At 45.5% G+C, this 14,174-nt stretch overlaps 1 protein-coding gene across 1 annotated transcript in view; it reads right to left on the bottom strand.

Moving 5' to 3' along the window:
• Nucleotides 1-14,174, bottom strand: part of LOC140410966 (uncharacterized) — a 57,802-nt gene that overhangs the window by 12,760 nt on the left and 30,868 nt on the right. Inside the window, exons 4-6 of the mRNA XM_072499828.1 lie at nucleotides 8,814-8,903; nucleotides 7,119-7,201; nucleotides 2,762-2,925 (exon numbers count right to left, since the gene is read on the bottom strand). Of these exons, the coding sequence (XP_072355929.1) occupies nucleotides 2,762-2,925; nucleotides 7,119-7,201; nucleotides 8,814-8,903 (337 nt within the window). The remainder of the gene's footprint in view (nucleotides 1-2,761; nucleotides 2,926-7,118; nucleotides 7,202-8,813; nucleotides 8,904-14,174) is intronic.

Here is a 14,174-nt window from a genome sequence, read left to right as displayed (position 1 = left end):
CCGCCACTATCTCTGCCTCCCCCTCCACTGGGGGCATCATTATCACCCCTAATAGTCGTCGCACGTTAACATTCAGTTGTCTCCCTTTTACGAACCCTGTCTGGTCTTCGTGCACCACCCCCGGGACACAGTCCTCTATCCTCGATGCCAGTACCTTTGCCAGCAATTTGGCATCCACGTTCAATAGTAAAATAGGTCTATAGGACCCGCACTGCAACGGATCTTTGTCCCTCTTCAAAATTAGCGATATCGTCGCCTCCGACATCGTCGGGGGTGGAGTCCCCCCTTCCCTGGCCTCATTGAACGTCCTCGCCATCAACGGGGCCAACAAGTCCACATATTTTCTGTAATATTCCACCGGGAACCCGTCTGGCCCCGGGGCCTTCCCTGCTTGCATGCTTCCCAGTCCCTTAATGACCTCGTCCACCTCAATCGGTGCCCCCAGGCCTACCACCTCCTGCTCCTCCACTTTTGGGAACCTCAATTGGTCCAGGAACTGCCGCATCCCCTCCTCTCCCTCTGGGGGTTGAGACCTATACAGTTCCTCATAAAAGGTCTTGAACACCTCATTTATCTTTCCTGCCCTTCGCACCGTGTCTCCCCTTTCGTCTCTAATTCCTCCTATCTCCCTCGCTGCTGCCCTCTTTCGCAATTGATGAGCCAACAGGCGACTAGCCTTTTCCCCATATTCATACCTCCTCCCCTGTGCCTTCCTCCACAGTACCTCCGCCTTTCTGGTGGTCAGAAGGTCAAACTCCGTCTGGAGTCGTCTCCTCTCCCTGTACAATTCCTCCTCCGGGGTCTCTGCAAATTCCCTGTTTATCGAGCCTCTTAAAGAACGACTGCGGGATGAAGATGGGGAGACATTGAAATATGAACAAGAATCTCGGAAGAATCGATATCTTCACCATCTGCACTCTCCCCATCAATGACAATGGGAGCGCGTCCCATCTCCGGAACTCGTCCCTCACTTGCTCCACCAACCGGGACAAGTTAGCTTATGCAACTTACCCTAGTCTCGCGCTACTTGTATCCCTAAATATCGGAAGCTTTCCCCTACCAGCCTGAACGACAGCCCCCTCAGCCTACTCTCCTGACCACTCGCCTGCACGACCCACATCTCGCTCTTTGCCATGTTCAATTTATATCCTGAGAACCGACCAAATTCCCTCAGGGTTTCCATGATTCCATCCATCCCCGTCATTGGGTCTGACAGCATGTAACGAGACTTTATGTTCCACTCCTCCCCGGAACAGCCCTTTCCAGTCCCTTGAAGCTCTCAGAGAAATTGCCAGCGGCTCTATAGCCAGCGCAAACAGCAGTGGAGAGAGAGGGCATCCCTGTCTAGTCCCGTGGTGCAGTCTGAAGTAGTCAGATGTCGTCCTGTTTGTCCTCACACTAGCCTCTGGGGCCTGATATAGCCAGTCAATGAATCCCACCCTGAACCCAAAACGTCCCAGCACCTCCAATAAATAGTCCCACTCAACCCAGTCGAAAGCCTTTTCGGCATCCATTGCTACCACTATCTCTGCCTCCCTGCTCTCCGGGGGCATCTTAATCACATTGAGCAGCCTCCTTAGATTGGCCACCAGTTGCCTGCCCTTTATGAACCCGGTTTGGTCCTCCGCAATCACGTCCGGTACACAATCCTCAATTCTAGATGCCAAGATCTTGGTCAGTAACTTAGCGTCTGCGTTCCCATAGGCAATTTATGGCCAACAGACCGTCCTTGGCACGAGGCAGGCCTTTCGCCCCGCTGGAGAGGAAGTCCCACCTCTGAGAGCTGCCAGCCAATCTGAGGGTTGAGAGCTACCTTGTTCCAGCAGTGCTATCTGGAGCCATGATCACTGTTGGCAGCCTTAAAGAAGAGGGCTTTTTAATTTGTTCCATGGGACGTGGGTGTTGCAGGCCGTACCAGCATTTATTGCCCAGTTGCCCTTGAGGGGGCAGTTAAGAGTCAACCACATTGCTGTGGGTCTGGAGTCACATGGAGGCCAGACTGGGTAAGATTGGCAGGTTCCTTCCCTAAAGGACATTAGTGAACCAGATGGGTTTTTATTGACAATCAACAATGGTTTCACAGTCATTGTTAGTCTTTTAATTCCAAGTTTTTATTTAATTCAAACTTCACCATCTGCAGTGGTGGGATTTGATTTTGGGTCCCCAAAGCATTGCTCTGGGTCTCTGGTTTATTAGTCCAGTGACAATACCACTCTGCCACCACCTCCCCTTGCCAATGAAGGCCAGTCTTAAAGGTAAGTATGATTTCTCACTGGAGCCAAGCTAGGGTGGGAGAATTACCATGGAGGGGTGGTGCCTCAGATGAGCACAGTGACTAAAAGGGACCCATTCACTTGACCGCCACCAATCCGTCAGGTTTCATCTGGTGTCCCAGACACTTGGCACCAACCTCCCCCACCACTGGTAAAATTGCAGTGGGAGCAGGCAAGGTTGTGGCATGGTGCTACTGTCATGATGCTCAATCTTATTTCACCCTCTCTCGCAACTTCCAAAGGTCAATAAAATCCTGACACCGGAGTGTAAATGGATATCAATGGCAGGCTAGATCCATCTGAACTTCAGACAGATAATTCAGTAAATTTGATCCAAAATACATGAAAAGATAAAGCTTTTTCTTGCAAAGCGTTCCTGCTGTTAAACTGTTATTATCTTAGTAATGAGAAATAAATAGTATGTGGACAGATATCTCAACAGACACCAGCGCATTCAACAAAGGTTCCTTTGTGCATCCCTCTCATACCTGCATGTTTGATGAATATCTTTCATTAAGCCACTCTTCTGGGGCTTTTGCTCTCTCATCCCAGCCCACAATTACACCATAGTATCTGTCCTGCTTGTGTGTGAAGACCTGTCCAACTCTGTAGTTGACAGACAGTGGCCTTGGAGTCCGAGGCTCAGTTGAGTCTAAGTAAACAAGTAAATGGCATTTTAGTGTGCATTGAAATTTAATTTCGAGCCTCAGAAGAATTCTCATAGTGGGAATATTATTCATGTACAAGCTCACATTTTAAATTGTCACTTCAAATTATTTTGATGCAATTGTGTTAAAGCCTGAATTTTTGGACACTGGGTAGCACATTAAAGTTGGTAGGAGACCTTCCTCCTATCAATTTGGGATGAATTCAGTTCCTAGCCTTGGAGATGAAAGAATATTCTGGTAACTTGTGATCACTCAATTCCCCAAGCTCTAAATAGTCATGTGAATGAAATTGAGATTTTTATCCAAACATGATGCACATTTGTCCTTGTGCATTTCAGTGTCAAAACTATCTCACTCAGCTAAAAACAGAAAGTTTCCTGAAGCACGACAAAGTTGATTCGTAAACAATGCTGAGATAGCAAAGCTACAACAAATTAAGATCTTAAGAATGTACAGATGTTACAGTGCTCACCATACTACAACTCACTAAGGCTCCTTAGGCAGCACCTTCCAAACCTTCGACCACTACCATCTGGAAGGGCAAGAGCAGCAGATACCTGGCAACACCACCACCTGGAGGTTCCACTCCAAGTCACTCACCACCCTGACTTGGATATATGTCACCGTTCCTTCACTGTCATTGGGGCAACATCCTGGATCTCCCTCCCTAACAGCACAGTGGGTATACCCACACTTCAAGAACTGCAGTGGTTCAAGAAGGCAACTCACCACCACCTTCTGAAGGACATCTAGGGATGGGCAATAAATACTGGCCTAACCAACGACGTCCATAAATGAATTTTTAAAAAATGATATCAGGGATCAAAGACCCAAATTTAAGGTACAAGGAGAATCTGAGGAAACGTGGAAATTAAGAGTTCAATTTAGAACAAGTTATTTTTGTAACCATGAATCATGGAACCAAATTCACAACAGTGAAAGTGAACCATCATTTTGACCTGAAGTTTGCAAAGGTGGAGGGTCTCTCCATTTTTACGAAAAGGCAGCAGAGGCCCAAATATGGAAGTTCTGCCCCTGAACACAATCATTTTTGCAGCACTTTTGTGGCGAGGTGGTGGTTCTGGGTGGGGAGGCGGGGGAAGGGTTCTATGTTGCACATGGATGGTTCACAGTTGCAACTGGACATGCTAAACTACAGTTGACTCAGGCTGATCTAATTACTTAGTGGGATATTTGAAAAATTGTGAACTTTAGACATGGTAGAATGACTAGAGCTCCCACAGTTCTTTAGAGGGGTGGTGTATACTTTTGCACCGGTAAATTACCCTTACGGATGTGACCCCAGGACACTTTTAGCAGAGGTACCGTGCCCTTTGGGGTTGTTAAAAGTAGACAGGAGAGTACATAAAAAGTGCATAAACTCCCTAGAACTGTCAAGCTCATCATAACACTCAAGAGTGTTGTCAAAAGGAACATAGAAAATAAAAACCAGAGTAGGCCATTCAGCCCTTCGAGACTGCTCTGCTACTCGTTGTGATCATGGCTGATCATCCAACTCAGTAAACTGTTCCCACTTTCTCCCTATATCCTTTGATTCTTTTAGCCCCATGAGCTATATCTATTTCCTTCTTGGCTGGATTCTCCTTCCAGTGATGCCGGAATCCGTAAATATGATAGGTCAGCCGAAAATTGATGCCGGCGCCGGGCGCCCAATGGAATGCCATGCTCCGGTGCCTCCAGAGCGTCATGAATGCATTCCACGCTGCACAGGTGTGGATTGCAAATTATACAATAAACGGCACTGGCATATCATTAAAGGGCCCGACATGGTAATTTCCGGACCCCCTATGATGCTCCGCCAGGAGAAATTACCGACGGCGAGGTTCACTTGTGGTACTTAAAATCGGGAAACAGGCGCCATGGCTGCTGAGGGAGAGAGACAGAGTACAAAAAGTGTCCAACATCGCTATAATGTGCTGACAGTTGCGCCAGTGGCTGGGGGCTTCTACCAGGGCTGGGAGGAGTAGCGGGTGAGGGCCAAAAGGTGAGCTGTGGTTTCGGGAGTGCAAGGCAGCTATGCAGCTGCGCACGCGCTGACTGCCCACTGTAAATGTAGTGCACAGGTTATATGGATGCCTCCCCAGGCTAACTCCCCTAGGTACCTTCTAGTCCCAGCTGACCCATCAATGGGATGAGTGTGCTCCAGCGCAACCAGTGCCATCTTGGCTGGGATGAGGGTGTGTGGGGAGTGAAGTGCCGATATGCAGCTCCTGCTTGTCAGGCTCTCCAGTGCTAATCCCAACCCTGGAGAATCACATGCCAGTGTTCAATGGACTTGCACTCGTTCCATGTGATGCCTGTGCTAGCCCATTAGGATGTCCTGGATCGCTCCAGGACTTACACCACTTTCAGGGCCATATAACTCATGCCATTCAGTCTCGGTGTCAGCACTTAGTCTTGGAAACGGAGAATACGGCCCACAATGTTTTGGCCTCAACTGCTTTCTAAGAGAATTCCACAGGCTCACCACTCTCTGGGTGAAGAAATTCCTCCTCATCTCAGGCCCAAATGGTTTACCCCATATTCTCAGATTGTGATGACTGATTCTGGACTCTTCCCCTCCCCCTCCCCCTAATGGGCTAGCACAGGCATCAAAATGAACTTTCAAGAGAACAGTCACAGTTGTCAAGCTGTCAAGGCCTTTAAATCTCCTTCCCTTTAAATATTTGGGGGGTAGGAGAATTGTCTGTAGTGTTTAAAAAAAGCAGTTTTTTATTTCTTTGTCTGTTGACAGGATTAGTGCTGCATAATTGATTTCACAACCTTTCATTATCACAGTGGGGTGTCCATCAGAACCTGATTAGCAGGTTCAAGTGGTTGCAAAATCTTTGGAGTGGAGATATAAATTCCAATCTTATTTGTATATCACTAGTGAACTCATCAATAGGCATTTAAGAACATAATTAAACCTCGGCATGGGTCCTGAGGTCTGCCCCTGATAGATATTGGGTGAGTTGCATGGTAGATATAAGGGCAAAGGGTGGTGAGCGATGGGTTGGCATAAATTGGCACTAAGTTGGCATGGAGGTTATAAAATGCCATGGGGTGGGTGGAGAGACATAGGAGTTTATAAAATAAAATAGGGGCAGGCATAGATTCACATGGAGGGTATGAAGGACCATGGGGGTGGGTCAGCAGGCATAGGTTGGCATGGATTGTATGAATGGTAGGAGGAAGGCATGCCTGGGGCATGATGAATGTGTGGGGGCTGAGAAGGGTGATGGGGAGGGCTGTTTTTTGTTTCATTGTTTTGTTCACTGTTTTGAGGCAGGCTTTTCACCCAGGGCCCCTCTGCACCCTGCAGTCTCCACATTCATTCTGGGATCAGCAGCCACAACTGCCATAAACCCCGGCACCCTCCAATAATGAGACTCCAAAGCTCTGGGGCACTTTTGCCTCGGCTGCGTTTGGGGAGCCTGGAATTGTTCTGATTTTGCACCCCTGACCCGGGAGCAAATGTTCGGCCAATTTGCCTCTTACACAAATAGTGATCACAGTACGAAATCTTACAACACCAGGTTAAAGTCCAACAGGTTTGTTTCGATGTTACTAGCTTTCGGAGCGCTGCTCCTTCCTCAGGTGAAAGCTAGTGACATCGAAACAAACCTGTTGGACTTTAACCTGGTGTTGTAAGATTTCGTACTGTGCTCACCCCAGTCCAACTCCGGCATCTTCCACATCACAAATAGTGATGGATAGGTGGAGAAAGTTATTGAATTTACAATGGAGCTGCTTTTTTATTTTGGGAAAACAAGTGACTGAGATGTGCAACAGATAAAAGTAAACTCTTCAGATCAAACAAGGGGCGGCACAGTGGTTAGCACTGCTGCCTCACAGCTCCAGAGTTCAATTCCGGCCTCGGGTGACTGACTGTGGAGTTTGCACTTTCTCCCCGTGTCTGCGTGGGTTTCCTTCGGGTGCTCCGGTTTCCTCCCACAGTCCAAAGTTGTACAGGTTAGGTGGATTGGCCATGCTGAATTGCCCCTTAGTGTTCAAAAGGTTAGGTCGGGTTACTGAAATTACGGGGATAGGGAGGAGGCGTGGGATTAAGTAGGGTGCTCTTTCCGAGGGCCAGTGCAGATTCGATGGGCTGAATGGCCTCCTGCACTGTCTATTTTATGATTCTATAAGGTGGTATTTTCTGCTGCCAAGGTACCTGCAAAGTATTCATCATTTTCTTTCAATAGAAAGACTTCCACAGCTGGGGATTCATCAGGAAGATCTTCAGGCTGGATAGATCTGCAGAACATCAGAGAAAGTATGACATTTCCTGGAAAATCCTTGCCCCACTCAATAAAACCGCATGAAGTGGAGCAGAAAAAATAATTTTCCCTAAATTATTGGTGATGGTGTAGTGGTATTGTCACTGGGCTATAAATTCAGAGACCCAGGATAATGCTCTGAGGATCTGGATTCCAATTCCACTATGGCAGATGGTGAATTTTGAATTCAATGGTTGTCATAAAAATCCATCTTGTTCATTAGTATTTTTTAAGGAAGGAAATCTGCCATCCTTATTTGGCCTGTCTGGCCTCCATGTGACTCAAGACCCACAACAATGTGCTTGACCCTTAAATGGCCTAGCAAGCCACATTTTGTGATAACATGTGGTTGCACACTTAGCCGTCAGCAGCAGTAACCAACTGCTTCGGACTATATGACCATCAAACACATGTTCCATAAGGATCAAAACTGGCGCATCTATCCGATTCCATAGCAGGTCACGTATCACCTCCTTCCTCTCTGACCTACATTGGTTTTATATTGCTAGTAAACAGAATAATCCTTTTTCTTATCTTTACATCTGATACTCCCTCCAGGAACCAATCTGGAAACGTAAGACAGAGCAAGCCGAGTTATCAACGAGATAATAACCAGAAAAACTCATATTTATTTCCACTTGGAAGGTGAAGAGCTTTCTGATCCAGCCCGAAGTCAACGGAACTTTGGCCAGTCCGTCAAATTTTCCATCCTGCCTGCAAGGATTCCTGCTGAGGGCGGGACTGGAAAATCCCAACTTCCAAGATGCTTCAGATACACGTGAGGAAAATGGGCTTCCTCCAGGAAAAGGAAGGTTAGGAGGGGTGAGATGGGTCACCAACATGATTTTTTTTTTATTCTTAAGGAGAAGAGGTCAATGGAGATTCAGAGAGGGAATTGCAGAGCAGAACCCAAGCAGCTGAAGAGAGTGTGCCACAAATGAAGGAATGATCAAGTGTTGGGGAATAATACATAGAAGACCAGATTCAGATACGTGTTGGGTCGGGTTGAGGGGCATGCTTGGGGATATAGAGGTGAATTATGGATTTGAAAGGTGAGAGCAAGGGTTTTATCTTGAATGTATTGGGGAACAAGGGGACAATTTAAGTCGGGAGGAAAGGGTGACTTAACATGGGATTGGGATGCATGTGGCAGAGGTTTGAACACGTTGGAGTTTGCGGAGAAAGGGAAGAAAGGATTTGAATGGAATGATTGAGTCTGAAAGTCATAAAGATCGTGTCTTACTGGCAGAAATAGGGAATATTGTGAAGATAGAAGTTAAGCAGTCCCTGTAGTTGAGAGGATTCTGGGGTCCAAATCTCTGCTCAGAGGCCTAGAAATTCCAGAGTTTTAAGCATGGAAATCTAGATTACTGAGAGTGGACGGGCAGGGGACCTGTTTCCACCCCTTGATGCACCAGAAGAAAAATTGCAACAGGGACACTCTCAGGCTGATGGGCAACATGTAAATAAAGAGGCATCACAGATATATCTAATGCTACATAAACATCTTCCTTTATGATTTTAGAATTTGTATGCAGATGTTGTCAATATTAGAGGTTAAATGCCAGTTTGCTTGCTCAAAATCCTACCTCTCTTTTAGATTCCATTCTATTAGCCAGTCCTTCCATGCTTGTAAATTTAAATAAGATCTTCTGAATCTGTTCCAGTTATTGATTAACCTTTTAAAAAAGGAATTAGAAACATTCAATATATTAGGGAGTGAGGGAGAGAGAGAAAGAGAAACATACCAGATCTTAGGATCATAAGAATTAGGAGCAGGAGTAGGCCGTTTGGCCACTTGATCCTGCTCATCATTCAGTAAGAACATCAATGAGGTGATTGGGGCTTTAACTCCACTTTCCTGCTGCCCCCCCCCCCCCCCCCCCCCCCCCCCCTCACAACCCTTGATTGCCTTGTTGATCGAACAATCTGCATAGACGTGTTCAGGCCTTGATACATAAAACTCGTGTCATCTTGCAAAGGTAGGGCATGCTCAGAAATTGCTTTCCATATATTGTGTAAGAACTCACTCCTTTGTTTCTAGAAACACTTAGGTTTCATAGCAACATGATGCTCCCAATCTCATCAAGAGGGCCAGGACCAAGGGAGGACTGTACTTCTCCACGTGGGAAGAACATTAGCCCACTGCCATAACGGTAAAGTAGGGTTACAGTCCCATTAACTGGAAAATTGTGTGTGAAATGAAGAGAACAGATAGCAAATAGCACAGTTACCTTGGTTCAAATCAGTAAAACAATGAATCTAGTAATGGAATGCCAGATATGATCTAAAGAAACCTATCAAAGATGGCAAAAGACAGTACCGGACCAAGCCCAAGTCCCAGGCTAGCCACATGGACCCCCGCCATCTATGACAAGGTCTGCAAGACATAACGGGCTACAAAATGAAGGCATATAAAATCTCCGGCTCCAATGCACCCCTCCCTGATGAGCTCAACGCTTTGAGCAAGAGGTCAGCGAGAACAAGTCCTCCACCCCAGAAGCCCCGGATAAACTTGTATCTGGTTTAGCTCACTGGGCTAAATCGCTGGCTTTTAAAGCAGACAAAGGCAGGCCAGCAGCACGGTTCAATTCCCGTACCAGGCGCCGGAATGTGGTGACTAGGGGCTTTTCACAGTAACTTCATTGAAGCCTACTCGTGACAATAAGTGATTTTCATTTCATTTCATTTTTCATCGGAGATGATCATTCATTCAGATGTCAGAGTAGCCTTCTCGAAGGTCAACCCACGGAAAGCCACTGGCCCATGGAAAGCCATGGGATATCTGGACGAGCACTCAGGTCTTGCGCGGAATCTGCTGGCGGGGGTTTTCGCAGACATCTTCAACCTCTCTTTCCAACAATCTGAGGTCCCTATCTGCTTCAAGAAGACAACCATCATCCCTGTACCAAAGAAAAGCCAAGCAGCATGCCTTAATGACTATCGTCCAGTGTCTCTGACATCCATCATCATGAAGTGCTTCGAAAGGTTAGTCATGGCACGAATCAACTCCGGATTGCCTTGATCCACTACAGTTCGCCTACCGCTGTAACAGCTCCACAGCACACGCCATCTCCATGGCCCTGCACTCTACCCTGGAACATCTGGATAACAAAGACACATGCCAGACTTCCATTTATCAACTACAGCTCAGCCTTCAACACCATCATTCCTACAAAACTCATCTCCAAACTCCGTGGCCTTGGCCTCGGCTCCTCCCTCTGCGACTGGATCCTGAACTTTCTAACCCACAGGCCACAATTAGTAAGGATAGGCAACAACACCTCCTCCATGATCATCCTCAACACCGGTGTCCCACAAGGCTGTGTCCTCAGCCCCTATTATACTCCTTATACACCTATGACTGTGCGGCCAAATTCCCCTCCAACTCGATTTTCAAATTTGCTGATGACACCACTATCGGGTCGGGTTTCAAACAATGACGAGACAGAGTACAGGAATGAGATAGAGAATCTGGTGACCTGGTGCGACGACAATAATCTCTCCCTCAACGTCAACAAAACGAAGGAGATTGTCATCGACCTCAGGAAGCATAGTGGAGAACATGTCTACATCAATGGGAATGAAGTAGAAAGGGTCGAGAGCTTCACGTTTTTAGGTGTACAGATCACCAACAGCCTGTCCTGGTCCCCCCATGCTGATACTATAGTTAAGAAAGCCCACCAACGACTCTACTTTCTCAGAAGACGAAGGAAATTTGGCATGTCAGCTACGACTCTCACCAACTTCTACAGATGCACCATAGAAACCATTCTTTCTGATTGTATCACAGCTTGGTATGGAGCCTGCTCTGCCCAAGGCCACAGGAATCTACAAAAGGTTGTGAATGTAGCCCAATCCATCACGCAAACTAGCCTCCCATCTATTGACTCTCTCTGTAATTCCCGCTGCCTCGGAAAGGCAGTCAGCATAATTAAGGACCCCACGCACCCCGGGCATACTCTCTTCCACCTTCTTCCGTCAGGAAAAATTCACCAAAGTTTGAGGTCATGTACCAACCGACTCAAGTACAGCTTCTTCCCTACTGTCATCAGACTTTTGAATAGACCTACCTCGTATTAAGTTGATCTTTTCTCTACACCTTGCTATAAAACTGTAACATTATATTCTGCAGTCTCTCCTTCCTTCCCTATGTACGGTATGCATTGTTTGTAAAGCATGCAAGAAACAATACTTTTCACTGTATACCAATACATGTGACAATAATAAATCAAATCAAATCAAATGGTTCCACGATTAAAATATTTGCTTCATAATCTCATAGATTTCAGCTGTAGAACCATAGAAAATGTTACAGTGCAGAAAGAGACCACTCCGTTATGTCTGCACCAGTTAAAAAAGTGAAAAAGAAATTAGCCGCTCATTTTAATCTCCCTTTCCAATATCTGGTCCATGGTCTTGCCGGTTACAGCACTATAGGTCCAGGTCCAGGTGCCTTTTAAATGAGTTGAGTATTGTAGCCTCACCACCAACTTAGGCAGTGAATTCCAGACGTCCATCACAGTCCGAATGAAAAGAATTTTCCTCATGTCCTACTCCTTCTCCCCATCACCTTAAATCTTTGCCTCCTGGAAACTTACTCCTCAGCTCGTGGAATTGAGTCTTTCCTGTCTACCCTATCTAGGCCCCTCATAATTTTGTATATCTCAAGTAGATCATCACAGAGCACCCTCTGTTCTAAGGAAAACAATCCGGACCTATCAAACCCCGTCTCATAGCTGCAGTTATCAAGCCCTGGCAACATTCTTGTAAATCTCCTCTGCACTCGCTCTAGTGCATTTATCTCCTTCTTGTTATGTAGTGACCAGAACTGCAGACAAAATTCCAGCTGTGGTATAACCAGCGGTTTTTGCAGTTCCAGAATTACATCCCTTCTTTTATATTCAATACCTTGCCCAACAAAGGAGAGCATTCCATATGCTTTCTAGAAACCTTGTCCACCAGTCCTTCCCCTAACAAAACCATGCTGACTGTCCCTGATCAATCCATGCCTTTCTAAGCAACAATTTATCCTGCCTCAGAATTGTTTTCAATAATTTTCTCACCACTGAAGACAGACTGACCAGACTACAGTTTTCTGGCCTATTCCTTGTACCCTTTTAAAATAATGGCACACAACATTCGCAGAGCTCCAATGTTCTGGGACCTCGCCTGTATCAAGTGAGCATTGGAAAATGATCCTCAGAGCATGCATTATTTCCTCCCTGGCTTCCTTCAACAGCCTGGGATACAATCCATCTAGCCCTGATGATTTATCCACCTTCAAGGATGTCAGTCCCTCCAGTATTTCTTCTCTCACTATGCTTATTGTATCTAATATTTCACACAATTAGATAGAAATCTGGATATGAGAAGTAGATATCTAAACTCACCAAATGTGAATCAGTGCTGAACCAGATTAGAAGTTTTACCTTTTTCAAGCAGCTGGGATTGTATTTGGAAGAAACAAAATAAATAAATCAGTATTTATTATAATTTATGTGAATCTTTTTGAGGAGAAATGATTCATATAGTTTAGACAGATCCATTTTTGTATTGTTGTTACCCACACAGCCTAATTAACAGGAAACCATAAGGCCACATGGCACAAGTGTTAATAGTAATGAGAGCTTCATAAGCATGCAGTCTTTGCAATGTTACACAACACATGGTAGCATTGTGGATAGCACAATTGCTTCACAGCTCCAGGGTCCCAGGTTCGATTCCGGCTTGGGTCACTGTCTGTGCGGAGTCTGCACATCCTCCCCGTGTGTGCGTGGGTTTCCCCCGGGTGCACCGGTTTCCTCCCACAGTCCAAAGATGTGCAGGTTAGGTGGATTGGCCATGATAAATTGCCCTTAGTGTCCAAAATTGCCCTTAGTGTTGGGTGGGGTTACTGGGTTATGGGGATAGGGTGGAGGTGTTGACCTTGGGTAGGGTGCTCTTTCCAAGAGCCGGTGCAGACTCGATGGGCCGAATGGCTTCTTTCTGCACTGTAAATTCTATGATTCTATGATGATTTAAATCCTTTTGTGATCTTTCATTTGTTTCAGCTATACTACACCAATTAACAATTAAGTGTATTTTACTTTCACAGATGTCATTACTGTTGATTTTTCTGTGAATGTGTACGCTAACTTTCAAAATGTGTCTATGCCTTTTCTAATACACTTACTGAAATGCATTTTATACCTCCAAAACTAAACTAAGGCAGCAATTAGCAGAGTGACAGTATATTGTCAAGTATCTCACTAAAGACAAAGCAACACCTTTTATTCCCGTTTCATCCATCCATCAGCATGATAAACAAAGAGAGTATGTTAGCATTACAGTAGTAAGCAAGATAATTGTCCCATCAGGGCTTTGCCAACTGTTTGCTAGACAAACCCAAAACTAATCCCACTGTCTCACTCTCTCTTTTGGGAAATACGGTCATAATTGGTCATTTGAATGCTGTTAGGGAGCAGAGCTAGTTTAAATAATTCATACATATTTGCATTTGTGGGTATTGAAATCAGGTACAAATTTAAGATTAAGCTTAATTTGTGTTTTTGTATTTGTCTGCTATGAAAAGGTTAAAACTTCAGTTAGCTTCATGTGAAACAAAGGTGCCTACAAGTCTATAGTTTAGTTTCACTGCATTGTAATTCAGGGCTTATGATATAAAAGCAGTTACAGTGGGTAAAAAAAAAACCCTTAGATGTTACTTGGCAACCAGAGCCTCGCACTGAAAAGCTGAAGCACTTAAATCAGTCTGGAACCAGGTAACCGAGAAGCAAGAAGCTTTCTACAGAGGTTTGTCAGCGGAGGTAAGATAATAAAGTAAGAGGCGAAAAAACAGAAAGTTCCAGAAACCCAGGAATGAAAGAGAGGTAAGTCCTAGGCAGACTGAAGTCAAAGGGACAAAGAACCAGAATCTGAAGTTACCGAAGTTAAAAGGGAAGAGAGAG

This window comes from Scyliorhinus torazame, chromosome 4, assembly GCF_047496885.1.
Source record: "Scyliorhinus torazame isolate Kashiwa2021f chromosome 4, sScyTor2.1, whole genome shotgun sequence".
Lineage (NCBI taxonomy): Eukaryota > Metazoa > Chordata > Chondrichthyes > Carcharhiniformes > Scyliorhinidae > Scyliorhinus > Scyliorhinus torazame.
This window is presented reverse-complemented; position numbering and strand designations above follow the sequence as displayed.